Consider the following 18,791-nt stretch of genomic DNA (forward strand, 5'->3'; position numbering starts at 1 on the left):
TACATGCCTGTATAAAAAAAACCCCACAAGTGTCTCATTTGTTCTTTTGCCTACCCTCTTCCTTTATGCTCTCTGTTTGCATTGTTTGTCAGCTACCAAGCTGCTACAGGGCTCGGGTTTTGTTCCAAATTTCAGATTAATTCAATAAAGCCTGCTGCCTCTGCCTGTGAATAGCAAATAAAACCACCTTTACTCTTGCCTGACATTTCTATCAATAGAGAAACAAATTAATTAGTAGCCCACTTCTAACATTTGGCACAGAGGTGCTTTTCTGCATTTGATTCATTGCTGTACAAGGCCCAGTACAACTGTCATTTATAGATTCATGAAAGAAGCTAACAAATCCAAACAACTAGAGTGCAAAAAACTTTTTCTGAGAGTGATTTTGTATGTGGAAGGAAGTAGAGGAATTCTATTTCTTAACCCTCAGCCTTTACCCTCAGAAACAGTTTTTGCCATTAGCAATTCTAATGTAATTAGCAGTTAACTATCGGAGTTAACAGCAACACTGTGGCAATCAAGGAGAACTTTTGTTCTAGTAGATCTCATGCTCCAACCTGTTTTCATTCATAGCTTGGTAGGGAATTATGATGTTTTCTGCTCCTCGAGATCCCAGTTATTCTGTTTACCTCACTGAACACTGAGCACTTCACTAATTGCATGCACTGAAACCAAGGAATTATTCACTCTGCTCCTAAAGAAGTTATAAAACTCAGCCAAGCACTCCAAACAAACTAATGCTGGGTCTGTTCAGTCAGGACTTCCAACAGCATTTTCACTCTTCTTAGCTCTGGCCCTAGCCTTAAGGCCTCCAGTCTGGCCAATGAAAATCACGAGACAAACTTCCACGTAACTCTTTCAAAACCTGCTGTACCCTGAAAAGGTGCAGGTGGGTGCTTTCTGGGAACTGAGCTTACCCAGACTATTTTAAGCACCAGGAAGAGTTGGGTAACACACTTTCCATTCAAGGAGCCATCAGCTGCTCTATACAATCCAGTCTGTGCCTAGGAGATTTTATAACAGTGGTAAACAAGCCTAAGGTTCCTATTTACGGTTCTGCTGTAACCATCAGAGACATTATGGTTTGAATCAGTCCTCCGACACACAGATACGCTGCACTCGGTGATGATACATATCAACATCACCAGCATGACTCCACCAAACACTGTCAGCAGCCATCTTCTGCTCTAAATCACTGGGTTTGCCCATCTCAGGTGTACTCCTCTCACAGACTGTCAGGGAAGGATTAAGGGTTGTAGGAGGACACAGCGATCCCCTTGAAATAGCCAAGGAAAAGAGGAATCCATCTGAACTCTCAAAATTGCTAGCATTTCTTTCCTCACCCACCCCAACACAAGTTTTCATTATGCCAGCTAGAGAGAGGCAGCTGGTACATGGTTGCTCTCATTCTCCACCAGATCTCAGCAGTTCAGCAGTCAGGAGCTCTAAGCAACTCCTTAGATGCTTCCAGTTTTCTCCCCTGTCTATTCTGAGAATCAAAAATTGTGTATGCATTTCTGGACTTTGCTCATATTAAGCAGGGATAACAACCAGGGAAAACGACAGCTGCTGCTGTCCTGGCACACACACACTGCAAAGGTGGGGCTCCCTTCAGAAACACACAGAGGTTAACAGATCTGCAAATACCTAATGATAACAGGGACAATAACAAAAACAATACCCTAGAGTTTGTTTTCTCTTTTTTAACATATACCAGGTTTTCCATCCCTCCCCTACACACAGCCAACATCCTTTTTGTTCCCTGTTTCTTCATCAGGCAGCTGGTTTTTACAATTCACTTTGAAAGAGAGGCTTTTCTTATAACCGAGAAGCTTCTGCAACAGAACAGTGCTACTGCATTGAGGACTGCAAGACAACACGAACATTGTACAGCAAGCTAGCACATTTGGAATAGCAAGTTTAGCTTCACTGGCGTATTAAGGGAACTCTGACAGAACAAAGGTTTTTAACTTCTATTTTTGGTTCTTTCATGTTTAAAAAAAAACCTTTCTGCCTTTTTTTTTTTAAACAGGAAAAAAAAGACACAGCAAATGACAGGAAAATTCTTCTTGACAGATGCTAAAATGAATACCACCTTTCATTGTTAGACAGTGCATCTCTTCTGTAGATTTAAAAAGACTTTACAAAGGAGGTAAGACCTTGTATAAATTTGAAAATTAATTCAGGATAGAGCAGTGTGCAAGCTTAAAATGCAGCACACATTTTTGAGTAATTCTACATTCAAATACATGTTTCCAAAGCAAAATGCCTTGTTCAACTGACTCCATACTAAGAACAGGTTATACTAAAATTGGAACATGTCCCTGTTTTTCCAGAGTAAGAGTTTCCATAACACGTGTATTCAGGAATAGCCATCCCTGTGCAATTATTCTGGCGTAACTCCAAATGCAGATATGCCTTAAAACATTGTTTATCCCTATTACATAGGTGGTAACTTTTTTCTTCTTTAGATCTATTCCACTAGCTCCTAGCACAGCCAGATAGAACTATAGTTTTCCCAGTTGTAGCCCAAGGCCCAAATAATTTAACCTTAGGCTTCATAATTTTCTGTAGCTTCATTTCCTACATGTCGTTTATCTGGAGCAATACAAAAATTTGGTCTTTTAGAAAGTAGGCCTCATACACCACAGGAGAACACAAAATATGAAAAAGACAGATGCTGGGGCAAGTTTGTATTACCCTCTGAGTAGCATGGTTGAGCATCTCTTGCCAGGCAGAGTCAAACTGACGTTTGTCATCTTCCAGTAGCCTCTGCTCAGCAAGTGAAATGGTCTCTTTCGCAGCACGCAGCACTTCAGTGGCCCTCTGAAAATCCTGAGTCGCCCTCTGAGCTTCCAGCTGTGCCTAAAAAAGAGGCAAAAAAAAAGTTGGGATCAGAGACAAAGGAACCCTCACGGTCACATTTAGAAGATCTACCACACTAATCCCGGGACTTTAAAAACACCACACCAGCATTACTGTTTCCCAACCTTTTACTTGGAAGTGACACATATTTCCTCACTGGAGTAAGTACTGCTAAGACAGCAGTTCCCACCCAAACAGGTAATTTGCAAAGAACTGCCTCATGGTGTTTGTAATCAAAAAACGCACAGCTGATGGCCTACAAATAAGCACCTGGCTGAGAGATAAATACCTTGCGAGGTAGGTTTAAATCACTGACAAACATAACAAAAGAAAACGCAATAGCAAACTTGTAGCATGTCAAGAATACATTGAGAATGGCACTCCCTGAGTTTAGTCAGGGTGGATTTTTATCTGGTGCACCATTAATCATGCTGAGGAAATGTTTTGGAAGTATTACATTGCTCTAAAGCATAAACAAGTTTTCTGAGAAGGTGGCTGCTAATTCTGTGGACATTCTTCTACTTTGTTATTGCTGGGACAGAACTGGTGCAGCAAGTCCCCAGTACAGAGACACGGAGGTAACCAAGGGAATTTGCAATGCATGTGAAACACAGATAAAGGCCCTGCTATGTCCTTTGGAAACCGCTGCTTCTTTTCAGCAAAATAACACAAAGTCTGAGCTTGAAGGAAGCACCTTCAAGTGTCTGCATGAAAGCAGGGGAGAAAAGAGTCTTCTGATGAACTATATGGTTCTTGCTGTGAGATCAAAGACTCCTCCAAAACAATATACAACCTTCCCAGCCAAGCAAGCACGGCTTAAAGCCATCTAATCAATGGGCTGTGATCTCTTTTTTCTGGACCAAAAAAAATTCTCCAAGACATTGCATTTACAGACCACCCTCACCTCTCCTGAAGGCTGTAACAAGGTTCTCACCATATCCAAATCCCACTCTGAACAGTCCTCAAGTAAAATGCTCACATCCCATCTTGCAGGCTGGAGCCACCTCCGTTTTTCACACCTGAGCATCAGCCCGCCAGGGTCCCTAACACAGCATCAAGCCCTTGCCTGTTGAACCCAAAAAGGGAGAGCAGCCAATAAAGCAGAAATAATGCCAGGCATACTGCATGTTTCAGTGGTACCGCGGTGACAAAAACCATCACAGAGTTCAGCAGTCTTGCAGTGTTGCACTTTAGTACCAGTGACAAGTCTTAAATGTTCAAAATAGGTGACTCTACAACAAATAGACATAGAATATCCATAAACAAATTACTGGTGTTGGCTGAGTTTTGGTTGGTTGGTTGGGATTTTTTTGTTTGTTTGTTGTGGTTTGGGTTTTGGGGAGGGGTTTTTAAGATAGAGATGTCCTCTCTTTTTATAGTTATCACTGAATGACTAGCAATTTTAACATTCAGGCTTTCAAACATGCAGGTTTCACATTGTTTTCCTTCATCAGAAATTTTTTATTTCTGAAGCTTTTGTGTTCATTTGCTGTCTCTTAATTGCATCAGCACTTTACTGCTCTAGAGCCCTTTTGAGGTTGATGCACAAATACCTTGTTTAGCTCAAAAGTAAAATCTACCTGAACTTTTCTATGTTATATATTTCATAAATTTCTATCTAAAGGAGTATTTTTGAGCTGTTTTGCACTGAAACACCACCCTTCAAATGTAAGCTTCACATTCAATTAATCGAACATCCAGCACTGTCAAGACAGTTTTCGTTTACGCTTCAGTGATTTAAAAAAAAGGAATTACCCTGTTTATACCTATGGGAAATGTCTTTGACAAGACACGACTGACAGAACAAAATAACAAATAAAACTTTACATGTCATGATATACAGAGAAGGAGCCTGAGGCTGAAACAGGGGAAAGGACTCTGACATACAGAATACTAAATTGAGGAAGATGAAGTCTTATGAATAAAGGAAGAGGTTTTAGTGTGAAGAAGCAGTGGTCATCTGGGAAGTGGCTAAAAATCCCTGATACAAAATGGCAAATAAGTAGAACAATGGTGCATTTCTCCAGCAAAGAAGCTGGCTATGCCTCCTCAACACCAGCTGCATGAAATACTTGAGACACCACAGTTATTTGTAAAGGTAATGGGAAAAACCCCTCCCTCCCTGCCCCACGGCAGGGGAGACAGACTCCTAATTTAAACAGAAGTCTCAAAAGGAAATAAAGCACACTAAGTTTCCCTCACAATGTCCTGAAATAGCAGCAAGCCCTTCTTACTTCCCCCTATCACACAAAGGGGCACTTCACTCCAGAGTGACCGTGGAAAAATAGGAGTTACATGTCAGAGGTCCTTCAGCTACTAGCTGGGGAGGGAAATCAAAGTCATCACAATCAGCGCAGTAACTTCCTTCCAGCCAAAGTCCCTGATGCACTTCCTTCTGAAGTGGCTGCTGGCATTTTCCACAGAAGAGAAATTCATCTAACCATGCCCTTTGCTGCTTTCAGGCAACTTACACCACACCACCCTGCCTAAAGCCTTTGTGAAGAGCCAGGGCATTAAAGTGTTAATTTCCATGCAGGACTGCACATCCCAAAGCAGCACAGAGCTTTGAGCCAGTATTAGTGGATGAACAGCATGCTGGGGTAAATTCAACGTTAATATGGTCTCTTAGAAAGTCAAAGAAAAAAACCCACACATTACATCTCCTCACCACCCCAGTCACCAGCTGCCTGTTTCAAATGTATTAACACGTTTTATAAATTCAGAATAAGCCTGGCTAAAGAGTATTTTGGTTTAGCCACTAACTGACCTAAACCATGGTATCCACTAAGCACAGGAAAAGCCACCTGAGGATGTTTAAACAAGGCTCAACCTAAGCTTCCAACAAAGGACAGAGTGAGAAGCCCGAATCTTAGTCCTGAAAATATCCTCTGCTGAATTCTCCAAAAATTCACAAGTTTTTTTTTTTTCTTCCAGTAAGTTTGACGTATGCTAGTAAAGGGATCAAATGCAAATAAAGACCGAAAGTTTTCCATTAAAATAGTTTTGAGACGGGATTTTTAAAAGTGAAATAAAATGCAAGACTCCAGTAAGAGCCCACACCAAGTACTGCAGAACAGTGCTGAGAATGTTGGGAGGAAGGGCAGGACTGATTTTCATGGAAGACCCTACGCGAGAGAGCCAGGTCCCAATAACTTCCAGGCAATAAGGCTGTCAAAGCCTAGCCCCAGTGAAGGCTTCAGCTCCGTGGCTGCTCTGCTGCAGCAGTGGGCCTGCCCGTGCAAGAAACAACTTACAAACACAGGAAAACAGACTGGCAACCTATTCCTAGCACAGGCAGAACTGCACCAGCAAGTAACTGCTTTCGAAACTCTACTAAAACCAGATCCCAGGGGGAATGCGAACACAGAAGTACAGTTTTCTCATCGTAACTGCATCAGCACTTGAAAGTTTCTGTTGGCACAGATACCTGGGGCAGGGATCAACACATCTAAGCCAGCAAAAAAGTCTCCAGAGCATTAGGAGCTCAGTTACTAAATCCCCATGGAAAACAACATTCATTTCAGCTTGCAGTACTAGTAGCTCCTCTGATGAAGCTTCTAAAGCACAATTGGCTGCACAGCGGAAAAATGTTCTTTATGATAAGAAAACCAGAAGCTAAATTTACAGTTCAGCTAGATTTATACTTGCACCTGGACCTGTAGGACACTGACAGCTGAAGCTGTTAACAGGCAGGCCCATAACTCTGGCCACATTCAGGTTCATGCCCCATAACTGTGTGGGCAAATGGAAAACTGAAACAAAACCGTTCTCTCGCAGCTGCATTTGTTAAATGCTACTCTGCAATGGCCATTTGGAAACACTGTTTTGGAACACAAAATGCTTTTTGGTTTAAGCAAAAGAGTTAGTCCAAATAGCAATTTAGCTTCAACAGTTAGCTGAAGTCAGTCTACAGTCTTTTATTTTAAGCAACTTGCTGAAAGCCTGGGAAGGAAAAAAGCCAAATGCTAGAGTAAAGAATGAGACATTAGTCATTAGAGAAACATAAACAGGTTTGTGGTTTTGCCAATGTGAAGAAGGATACTCAAACACTTTTTAGTTAGTACAGTTATTCCATAATTAGCTTTCATTTAAAACTCCCTCCAGCATGTACAAGTTGTTCTGCACCATCACCGACAGATTGCTCTCGCGCTCTTCAGTCTCAAGCCTGCAGGTCACTCAGTTTGATGAAGGAGAGAGTAGCCATGTTCTTCATGTGCTTTTAAAACCACAGAGAACAACAGGAGCTCACGTCTCCATCCAACCTCCTCACATTGTGTATGAACTTCATTTTAGACAGCACTTGTTTCTCTCAAAAGACCAGAATTCAAAGTTCAAATGAACAGCTGAAAACTAGGTTATTTTGCTTTCAAGCACAAACTGGTGTTCGAGTTGAGAAAGGTTTAGCCCTGGGGTGGCATGAGGGAAAATGTACTAGGGGTGAGGACAAAAATCTCCAAGGGAGGTTGGAGGCAAGTGGGATGTCAACTTTCTGCCTATCACACACATTGCTGGTGCTTGATGGAGTCTATCCGATATAAAAGTGAGCATCTCTTTCAAAAGAGTCAGGAGCTAGGCCAGTGAAACCCCTTATTGAAAACAAGGAAGCCTCGACACCTTGGGAACTGGGGAACCTGTGCCCAGCTCCCACTGCCGCAGTGACTGGGAGCTCATTGTGCCTCATCATCAGTGCTTTCTGCCAGGAAACTCAACTGAATGTCTTCACCACTGCAGCCCCTTCCCCCGTTAGAGTAAAATGTAAAATAGGACCCCTTGAGAAACGCAATTAAGCAGCACAGCAGTCTGTCGCACGCCATCTGCGCAGACCACCAACTCTTTCTGCCACTGTGTTCATCCCTCCTCTTCAACTCAATACTCCACAAGCGACCTGCTACAACCGAGCCTCCCACAGCAGTAAATCCCTCCCCTGCAACAAGCAGCACGCCCAAGAGTCCTGCTCTGCCCACCCAGCTCGCTCCTCTCTACCTCTCCTCATGGCTGAGAGCTTTCTCTTCGCCACTATCCACCCCGTGCTCTTCCACACAGGCGATCTCCTCTCATCAGATCACCTGCCACTGATCTCCCTGGCTCTGATACGCACAGCCCCAAACTTAGCAGCCAGCTCCCAAAGAGGTGGTACACAGTAGCAGCGCTCGCAGAAGCAAATGGAGCACTGCAATATAAAATATGTCAACTTTTAAAATAAAAAACAATGTAAAATTAAAGGGGTACTAACAGGGTTCGTAACAGCGAGCTATTAATATGTTGCTGAAAGGAACTCAGTCCTGACAAATCCCTTTTGGTGGGGGATAAAAGCTGCACCCTCATGCTTAGCTTACACAGGGCCTCGCACAGAAGGGAACCATGCACAACAGCTGGATTATATTATTAGCTAAAGATAGTGATGAAACCAAAAAAGCTAAGCCGTCGCAAGCTAATAGAAGAAAACAAAACCAGGCACTTTTAAAAATGCAACCATTCTTCTACAATTGGCAGTGGCATACAGACAGATTTTCAGGCCAGCATAGACACATCTGCTTGCCTACTTTCAAAGCAGAAAACCCTGTACCCTTTAGTTATGAAACACAATTTTCTGTTTAGTCCACATAGCTTTTATTGCCCTAATCCCCCTTTGCAGCCAGAGCCCTTGCCCAGCTGACCTAATAGAGGATTTTTCCCACCCTACCACACATAGCTTCAATCTTCTGCGTTAACATCAACCAAGATATATACTCCTCTTCCTCATTTCATCTAATCTCCAATTTTTGTTTTTGCCTACCTAGTTATCCGGGACTGCACAGTATCACTGACACCAAAACATGGTGCAACACAGCTATAGCATTCATCTGAGGTTAGCTGACATCTAACATACCCTGGTAGACACTGCCCAGCCTCTGACCAGTGAGCACATGTGCACGCAGCTAACAGCCAAGCTAGGTTGCCAGAAATAGATGCAGAGGGTACATTTTGCGGGGCCAAGCCTGCTACAGAATTTCTGCCCTCAGCCAGCCTCCCTCACCAGAGGACCAGACCACAAGTGTTGGTAAATTCATGAAAAGGACATCACTAACACAACCAGCAAATTTCCCATTAGAAACGGCAGTCAGCAAAGTTCGGTTATTTTCAGGTATTTACAAAATGGGCCTCTCATTTATCCAGGTGAACCTAACTCATCCTGCACTGCCAAGGTGTTGACACCCACTTTATTTCAGCATCTTTGTGTTTTTGCCAATAGAAGGCATGAAGAATCTGTTTACAAAATCACTGTAAGCTGGAGCATGAAGGGAACACACGGTTGCTGTTCAGAACAAGGCACCAGCACACCACGTGCTGGCCCAAGGCCTTTGCTCTAAAAGGCACTTGTTTGTTACTGTGAAACCAATGTCTCTCCCACTCATTAATCTTTAAAACAATAGTTTAATTGCTACCAGCAACACGTACTTGCTTACTACCAAATAGATAATGATTAACTGTGTTCCAGTCACACTCTTCAGAAAGAGGCAAGTTTCAGATGTTTCCATTCTTTTAACAACATCACACGGTTCATTTGCTGTGCAAAGTACAACAGGGAACATGTTTAAAAACAGGAACTTTCCTCCATCAGTCACCCAGCAGAGTTGCTGGAGCAGTGCCTGTCTTCAGGGATCACTCTGATTGCAGTGACCGCCCCGCAGCATCCTGCATAAGCTTCTGGTAGGGATGAGGACAGCAGGATGACCACTCGTTGAGTGCGGCATACCTGTCTTGCCCACCACTGTAGTGGATTCAATAATTCAGAAGCCTACAAGGTAAAAGCTGTTAAGGGCTCGCAGCATTCACAGTAACTAGCCGCTGAGTGCTGCTATTTTGGCTCCAGTTTTCCTCAACCTGTTTCAATGCAGCTGGCAGCCAGTAACAAGAAGAGCAGCCCAGACATCAACACAAGGGCCCATAATGCTCAACATCCTAATAACAATCTTGATACAGGCACAGCTGCACCCCCAGCAAATCTGCGGACGATACTAAGTTAGAGGAGGTAGTTGAAGAGGCAAATGGCAGAACCTCAACCCCGATGGACCTTGTGAAACTCAACTGGGCCAAGAGAAACCTCACACGGTTCAACAAGGAGAAGTGTAGAGTCCCGTACCTGGGGTGGAATAATCCCATGATCAGCACAGATGGGAAGATCAGCCCTGCCAAAAAGGACCTGCGTGTTACAACAGGTGTCAGGCTGAAAAAGCTGAAAACATGCACTCCTGTTGTAAGGCAAACCACGTGCTAGGCGACATTAAGAGGGCCACGGCTGGCCAGTCATGGGAAGTTACCATTCCTCCCCACTCAGTGCTGGTGAGGTTGCACACTGAATACTACATCCTGGCCCCCCAGTTCAAGAGGGATGTCAAGACAGGGTCCAGAGGCCTCCAATGACTCCTACAAGGAGTGCTGAGGGATGTGGGCTTTTTTAGTCTAGCAGGCAAAAGACTAAGGAGTAATCTAATTAGCTTCCAGCTAAAATTTGAAGGGGAACTGCAAAGATGACAGAGTGACATGAATGCTTCTCAGCCGTACTGGATGATATAACATGGAGCAACAGCCACAGACGGCAGCTTAGAAGTTCAGGTTGCACATTAAAGAAGTCTTTCTTACCAGGAGGGCAGTGTGACCCACAGACAGGTTACCCAGAGGGGTTACAAATCTCCATCTCTGGTGGTTTTCAAGACTTGGCAAAGCCATGGTTGATGCAATACAGCAATGGTGACAGTTCTGCTTTGAGCAGGAGGCTGGGATCAGATGACCTCCAGAGGTCCTGTACAGCCAGCATTTCTATCAAATACCACGTTTTCTTACAGTTTCTCAAAAAAAAAAAAAAAAAAAGAACACAGTTGCAAAAAATTTGCAGCAATACTGAATTCTCAGGCCCACGCATTTATTTTCTTGAATAATCAGACTAGTGGTGCAGTTGGGGGGTGGGGATTTTGTTTGCTTTTTTTTTTAAGGACCATGACCTTCCTTTCCCCTCTGCCTACAGACTAAAAACTCCAAGATAAACCAGAACTGAGAGGTAGTAAAAAACCCAGAAACTCCTTCTTGCTGTAGATGCTTATATCCCATGTACAGATGCTTATAAACAACTTATAAAATCCAAAGCCTCGGGAGTGACCTCATTTTGGCAGATCTATGAGGCTTTGTGAGCTATGTATTAATCTGTGATGATTGTTTGTATTACTGACAGACAATACAGTCTCTCAAGAGTCTGAAACACCCTTGCATTCTTTAAGCTGTTTATTGAAAAGCTATAAAGTTGTGCATAGGTTAAAATTTGCTTTTTCAACAGCAGATTTGAAGATTTTTATTAGGGTGGAGAAGGCGAAGGGGAGGAGAAGGTGAAAATAAGCCTTGCTAGAGCTTTTTCGAGCACAAATCATTTCCTCCCTCCTGCAAAACTAATGAAATGCCTGTGGAAAATAATAACGAGATGTCCCTTAGTCTCCGCTTTTGATTAGGTGTCTTGTTCTTGTGCTGGGCTTTTTGGTCCCATCCATGCATCCACCCCTCCTCTTCTAACAGCTTAATTGTTATAGAACTGACCTGACTCCTGGCTCTGTTTTATTTTCCTGGTAAACCTGTAGTCTATAAACAGGCCCAGGAAATAAAAGCAGACCTACAAAGCATGTTTGAGATGCATCTAGCTGTGTACTGAAGTTAGGCGATACGTGTAACTCCCTTAAGACAGGATCACAAGCTGTATTCCAGGAGACAAAAAGTTCAGGGCACAACTTCATTAGCTACTTCTGTTACCAGCATACAGACAGTTGGTCTCCTCAAAGACAGAATCCCACCTCCCTTCTTTAGGAGCTATGGAAGGAAATGAGAAAGAAACTATCTAAACATACAATCTCCTTAAACACTGTTAAGACCAAGGCCGGACTGGACAAAAAAAATCAGCTGCCAGCCCTTCTCTGTTCTCTGGTGGCTCCCATCTAGGCTGTACACTAGCATCTTGTGAAACGAGGGCAAGAATGTCACCGATGTGAATGTGAGCCGATTATCACCACTGTGCACTCAGTCATTTGAAGCCTACAGGACTCCTTGCTGTTTTTAATTGATCTAGCTCCTTGCCTCACAGGAGTAGAGAGACGATGCTCATTTGGGCGTGGAGATTGTATGGGAGATACTACACCAAGCCTTTTGGCCCTCCCTCATTTTTCATGAGGTTGTTGTGAGATGCTGGTCTGCTTGGAGTTACTCACATTCATTAAGTAGTCTATGGCACCAGAATATGACAAATTGTTCATCCTAATACCATTCAGCCACAGGCTTCCTGGGCACTCACTGCCATCTGCTTGTTAGTTGTGCATTTCTTTGTGGCCAAAATTATAAGGCTGCTGGCTTCTGGAAGATGGGATCATAGAATATGTACAGGTTTTTCCTCTCCAAAGTAAAATATCTTATTAAGAGAGAAAAATATCAAGATAATCCTCCCTCCAGTATGCACCTGCATTCTGAGAGCTTAGGCAGTGACTCAATGAGTCTAGGGTTTACAGCTGGTTTCTAGGTTTACAGAGGCTCAACACGCTCACCTGCACCTCGCAGCAGTCTCCTTTACTGAAATCAAATACTGAAGCAAGGAACGAACTCCCACAAATACACGCTGCAAGATATACATTGCCTGCCTTAGTGGATTTTACTAATTATCCAAGATAACGTTCAGCACATACAGATGCAACAGATACGTTCAGAAGAAACACCGGATCGTTGTCTCACCTAATTGCCACCAAAGCAGGAAATGTTTGTAAGTAGAAGTTTCCAGAGGGTTGGCAAGGGATTGACAGCCTGGTTCTGAAAGCACGTCTTATGCATGCATGCACACCGACATAAGCAAAGACAAGGCGCATGGGTAGGAGTTTCACCTGGGTGATGGGCTGTTCTGGACGTGTTCTCCCAGTCCCCAGAAAGCCTCACACCCACCAGCAACTGCCCATCCTCAATAGCAAGGACATGCTCTGGAAGAAAGGCCCAGGCTGACCTTGTACATCTTTGACTGCATGCTCACAGCTACTTTTGAGGCAGTCTTTTTCCTAAGGGACCTGCTGAAGAAAATTAATCTCTTGACCCTTCAAATTTTTTCCTAGTGGAATTATATGACTCTACAGCATATGTGAATAACAGGCTTGCTTCACTTAAAGGAAAAGTGGGGGGTGTTGTCCTGGACAAATGAAGGGCTAAGTCCATTCCTTGAAGGAAAAAGTCTAGGTAGCAGCAGGAACAGACAAAATTTCATTTCCACTTCACAGCAATAAAATCCTACTTTAAGAACAAACCATTAGCACCCTTTGCCAAGTGGAAAAAACACCAGACATCAGAAGCAGACACAGCTAAAAAAGATGGACATTTCTTCCACATCCTGGCAGCAAAAATTATTTTCTAACAGTAGAATTGCAAGTTTGCTGCAATTAAGAGAGATTTTTCCTAGAGAAACTGAGTCAACGCACAGCCGTTCCCACACATGCTACAGAGGAATTAGACTCTTCAGATAATGTTTTCCAGCAAGAACAGACAAGAGCTCATAAATTTGTACTGTTCTACTAGAAGTCATAATGAAACACACCCAGAAGGCAGTAACCAACATCCATATCAGATTTATTTTGGCAGCAGCCCCTAGCTTGAGCATTTATCACTTCATAATAAATGCCCACCTATTTAGACCACTGTACACAATAACGATTGGGGTAGCTGAACAACTTCCAAAAAGTTGCAAGACTTGTGCTGCCTTCAACAGTCATCCCTGAGCAATTAGCACGCAAAACAGGTACATAGGATATCACCCTGACCTCAAGTCACCCAGGCTCAAATGCCAGCTACTATTTTTAACAGATGATCCTGTCTGTGGCTTACAATCTCTTGAAATAGCCTTTACTAGTGGCCAGAAAAGATTAGGAGAGGAAATGGTGAGAGAGAACAAAGCAAGGCAATCTTTCCTTTAAATTATTGGGGTTTTTTTCAAATGCTGTAGATTTGCCTCTTGGCAATAGCTATGCAAAGTGCTACAGCTATGCAAAGCTATCTAAATCTCTTGGTTTTTTCCAAACTGAAGAGGATGCAAAATTATGTTAATCAAATCTTCAGACAACAGCAGAGGAAAAAGGAATTCATCTCTATCTATTTTCACATCACAGCACCCTTTGAGAACTGCTTACACCTTCCTGCCAGTTCCAGCATCTGCCATTGCATCTGTGATTAAGCATAATAGCCAGATCACCTGTATCACTACTTTCTGCCTAAATCAGCTGACATCTAACAAAAAAACCCCAAACTTTCCTGCCCTAGCCCTCTCCTTGTAACTCCAAAGAACGGAGGGCATTTCTACACCAACTTACCCCAGTATTCCAATATTTCAGACCTACTTGCACAACACTTCCAGTATTTCACACCAGAAAAAGAACATGAAAAACCATTCTTGAAGGGTAGGGAAAATAATTAGTTCATTGCATTCCTGACAGTTAATGGAGAGGAGGTTGAACAGCTAGCTGGCTTTGTATTGCTGCCATCCAGAATAGCTAAGAACTGATGGATGCTTTGTGGGGTTGGAGAAAGTGGGAGAAAGAGACACCAAAAAAGAGAAAGTAATTTTTTTCATCTCTTCTAGACAAATTCCTCAAAACACTTAGTTGAAAACAGTATTTTCTTCTACTTCTGGGAAGAAAAGCAGAAGAGGGAAGAACCTCTAATTTACAGTGCACAGCTAACAAATTTAAATAATGGAGCCCTTGCATCAATAGCTTATATAAACTAATCATCCATCAAGAGAATAGTGCTCACATAAGACGAAAATGTAGGATGTATAAATACCAACCCAAAATAACTAGACCTATTCACTGAGGCATAGAAAGCACAGATAGACACAGGTGGTCTAACTTTTAGAGGGGACACATATATGCGCAGAATTTATTGATACAGATATTTCAACAACCAAGTAGCTAAAAATTAGTTCCTACTATCCAAAGGTGCCAAGAACATAGTATTTGCAGATGGGTTTGCTACAGATGCCACCTAGTCTCCAGCAAATAAGTAACAGAGCACTAAATATGAATCAGGTAAGGATTTTGTTCAGCTCATCTGTGAAGTAGCAGCTGTTAGTGTTCCCAAACACAGGGTAGATTTCCAGCTGCTCAGGATTAAGAGTGTAGAAACCTGCTAGTCACACTGACCTACTATCCTGCATTAGCAGGGCTGATGGGAAGACAAACACATTTGGGAGCTTTCCTTCACAGATCAGATCTTTGGCGTAACTTTTCAAATCCGACCAGGCAACATCTATTATCTTCTCAGCAGTTTAAGGACAGCTAGTTTGAGACACTCAGATATCACACTGCTCAACCAAATGACAGAGCCAGAACACAGATGTAAAACTGAGGTCTTAAAGTTGTAAGCAAATAAATAACAATGCTAATAAATCAGCCAGGCAAAACCCAGCTGGTTAACCCAGTTAAGTCTCCCTGAGCTCCCTGCTTCCTAGGCTTCGTCACAACTCTGGCCTGAAGGAAAATGCAACAGAACCATAATTCAAGACTTAAAATACAGGTTTTAATCATTCAGGTGGAGCAAACAGAACACACCAAGCACAAACTCCATCTGGCAGCAGTGAAACACTGAGCCATACGTACCTGAACGCGAGGTAGCAACTCCTCCACGCAACTCACAGGGTTTCAATCACAACTGTGCAAACATGACAAGAGAGCATAAGAGGCACTCCATCAAATTTTGAGTGCAGCAAAACATTTTCTTTACTTAACCCAAAGTGCATCCTACTTTAGAAATAAAGTTTATGAAACATGAAGTCCAGGAAGTGACTCCTCACCCTCAATAATAAAATTACTAATGTCAAGATTGCCTTGCTTGGCTTCTTTCCTCTTCAGGCAGATGCCTGGCCCCACAGACAGCCATGCACCATGTGGAAAGGGAGATTAATATACTGACAACGGCCCTTGCGATCACAGCAACGGGAACTCCACATTTCACAAGAGGACTGACGTCACATCGACATGGTTTCCTCAAGATTTAACGATGTGTTTCGTAACAAAAAAATGAAAGAGTTGATGGGAAGAAGGGGTTCAACTGTAGAGCAAGTCCACAGGGAGCAGAAAGGGAAAAAGGACACACAAAACTTCTTAGGCCATCAGGTACAACCCGCAGCCTCCATGCTTCATCCTTCCAGGTACCACTTCATGCACAGCTCACCTACATTTCATCTCCTTACCATTTCTTTACAGCGCTGGGCTCCCCAGTTGCCCACATGGCAACCTCCGTGTCTCCTTTCCCTTTGGAGCACCCCAGCCATCTCTTCCCAGGCAAGGCTTGTGCTGCCTGCCTCCCTCCCTCCCATGCCTGGCCTGCCCCAGCGCTAACCGAGGCCATCGCATCAGCCTCTGCTCCACAGACAAGACAAGTTTCTCAATCACCAACAGGTAAGTCCCAGTTCGGGAAGGGAGCTGCTCCCCTGCTTCTGAGTGGCCCCTCCGCCCCACCAGCCTAAGTAATCCAAAACCGAATCACAGCCATTTCGGTATGGTTGATTTACACACCTGGGGAGCAAGCTCCATTCACCCCATCTTCCTAAACCACAAACTGTTACCTCCTCTATCCTCACACTACTGTGAGGCTCCCCAAGAGCCACCAGCGCAGCTGCAGTACAGCATCTTCAATTAAAAGGGCAAACTATCAGCACAGGCAGACCACAAGTAACACAACCTGTACTGCCAGCCTAGACTGGTTATTGCAAATGGCTGGAGGAGCAATGTCCATACAAAATACCTTCTGCTGGCTCCACCATGACAAACATGGGTGGAAGTACTCTTAGGAGTGACGGCCCCACGCTGACAGGAGTTGTTCTCATTTGATCAAAGGGGCACTTCTGCACACACCACTTTCTACTGCTTTCTCCATATATAAAGTGAACAAACTGTAAGAGAGACCAGAATTAACAGTCCATTGCCAGCAGTGCTGCACAGACAATCATTACTTACCAGTGACAATGCAACACCAAACTATAGCCACAGAAAGCAGTCAAGTGCTCTGGGCGTTTGTGTCTTTTCTTAAACAGTTGGAAGGATTTGTAGAAGGTTTGTCAAAGTCAATTTTCAAGTTTCTGTATCCTTGCTTTGAAAATGTGAATCTACCAGATAGTTTTTTGGTTTCTAAACAGTTAAACCAGAAACACTCCTCAGCCAGGCAAGGTCAGTTGGTTGTTCCACTGTAACTGTGCCAATAATTTTGCTTTTTACTAGCTCCATGGCAAGTTGCCAAACAGCACTGCAAGTCTGTCACAGTTCTGCTGACATTTAATTTCTGCTTCTCAAGTTCCCTGTCCCTCCACCTTTTTTGCCAAGATAAGCTTACCAGATAATACGAATCAGTCTTAACTCCTTGTTGTCTTAAACATGAGCATCAGGACTTCAGCTCATAAAAGTAGGATCGAAAAGGAGATTCCTTATGACATGGCTACTTCCAATATATATACTGATGGATAACACATCCAGTACCTAAGAACCCAAGGGGAAGACCTGGATATCCACCACTGTTGGATCTGGACCCCACAGGTGTCACACACACTCAGTGCTGCCCTCCTGACCACAGCAGAACCAGCTGATGTTGTGATCCGATTAACTCACACTCACTGAGCAAATTTGGATGGGAAACTTGGGTGCTACAGGAAGCGACACTGGCAATTCTTAAGAGCGATTGGCAGTTTCAAACCTCCAAGTTATATGAATTTTAAAAGCTTTTGTCTCCTGAGCTAAGAAAGTTACCACCTGTAACTTTCCACGTTTGCCACACTACTTTCAGACATCTCAAGCTGAACACTAGAAACTGAGATGCAAATGGCCACTTTGGAAAGTTTTGTTCATTTCTAGGCACTGCAATCCCGACTTCTGCAAAGAATGGTATCAGTCTCATCTGCTGAGGAAGACTCTTCCAACTAGGTGAGTGTGCTCTTATCTGCTTACACCCCTCCCACCTTCACCATCAAGTGGCTCAGTTCCTCCTCAGTTCCAGTTCTGCAAGATTACAGCAGTTCCTTTTCATCCTGATTCACTTTGGATACAAGACTCATTGAACCACCTGATGCAGGATTCACCCGACAACTTCCAAATGGCTAAACAACCCAAGATGAGATGTCTGACCTTCCTCTGCATTTAAGGAAGAGGGACATATTTCAGAAGGCTTTTCACATGCACCTACCTCTCACCACTGATTACAGTCAGTGATTAAGGGCCCAAATTATTATTTTAGACTGGGTTCCAAACACTTCAGTAGGTAAAATTAATCAAGGTGAATCCTATACACCCACATTGGTCTACTGGTGTCCACTATTAACTTCTGACCCTACTGGTCAAATCCAACCAAAACTCACATTTGAGAGAGGAAATGATTCCCAGGGGTAACTGGGTTCCCCTAAGTTTTGTGAAGACAGGCAGAATGGAGCGCCAGGATCTGAGTATCTGAAAGCTCATCCCTAATAATTCTTTACTCTTTAAGCTCATTTCTTCAAACAGATGTGGCAATCCAGTATAAAATATTACATGAGAGAAAGATTATTAGTGAGGTGAGAGGAAGGAGCTCTACTACATAAGAAGTTGCAGTGAACAGGACAGGTTAGCTGTCCCTGCTGAACACAATCTATTTGTCCATCAACTGCATTTCCTCTCAGGTATGCCTGGACTTCAGCAGGGAAGAACCATTGTACGTACCGATTCCAGCATGTTTTTCCAAGCCTTTTGAGATAAAAGGGTGCTGCTTAAGAAAGTATGCCAACAACATGAAAAGAAGAATTAGTTGTAAAACTGAACCAGGAGGAGTGACCCAAGAGGAAGCAGAACATGCATACCCTTCAACATACCGCTCTCTGAACAGTTGCTACAGATGGGTCCCTTAGTGAAAGATACATATAA

The 18,791-nt window shown here is 43.3% G+C and overlaps 1 protein-coding gene across 2 annotated transcripts in view; it reads right to left on the bottom strand.

Moving 5' to 3' along the window:
* The window catches only part of SH3BP5 (SH3 domain binding protein 5), an 83,922-nt gene that overhangs the window by 47,327 nt on the left and 17,804 nt on the right, over positions 1 to 18,791 (bottom strand). For both annotated transcript variants that reach the window (XM_052796873.1, XM_052796863.1), the window contains exon 4: positions 2,701 to 2,865. In XM_052796873.1, the coding sequence (XP_052652833.1) occupies positions 2,701 to 2,865 (165 nt within the window). The remainder of the gene's footprint in view (positions 1 to 2,700; positions 2,866 to 18,791) is intronic.

The sequence above is a fragment of the Harpia harpyja genome, chromosome 1 (genome assembly GCF_026419915.1).
Source record: "Harpia harpyja isolate bHarHar1 chromosome 1, bHarHar1 primary haplotype, whole genome shotgun sequence".
Taxonomy (NCBI): Eukaryota; Metazoa; Chordata; class Aves; order Accipitriformes; family Accipitridae; genus Harpia; species Harpia harpyja.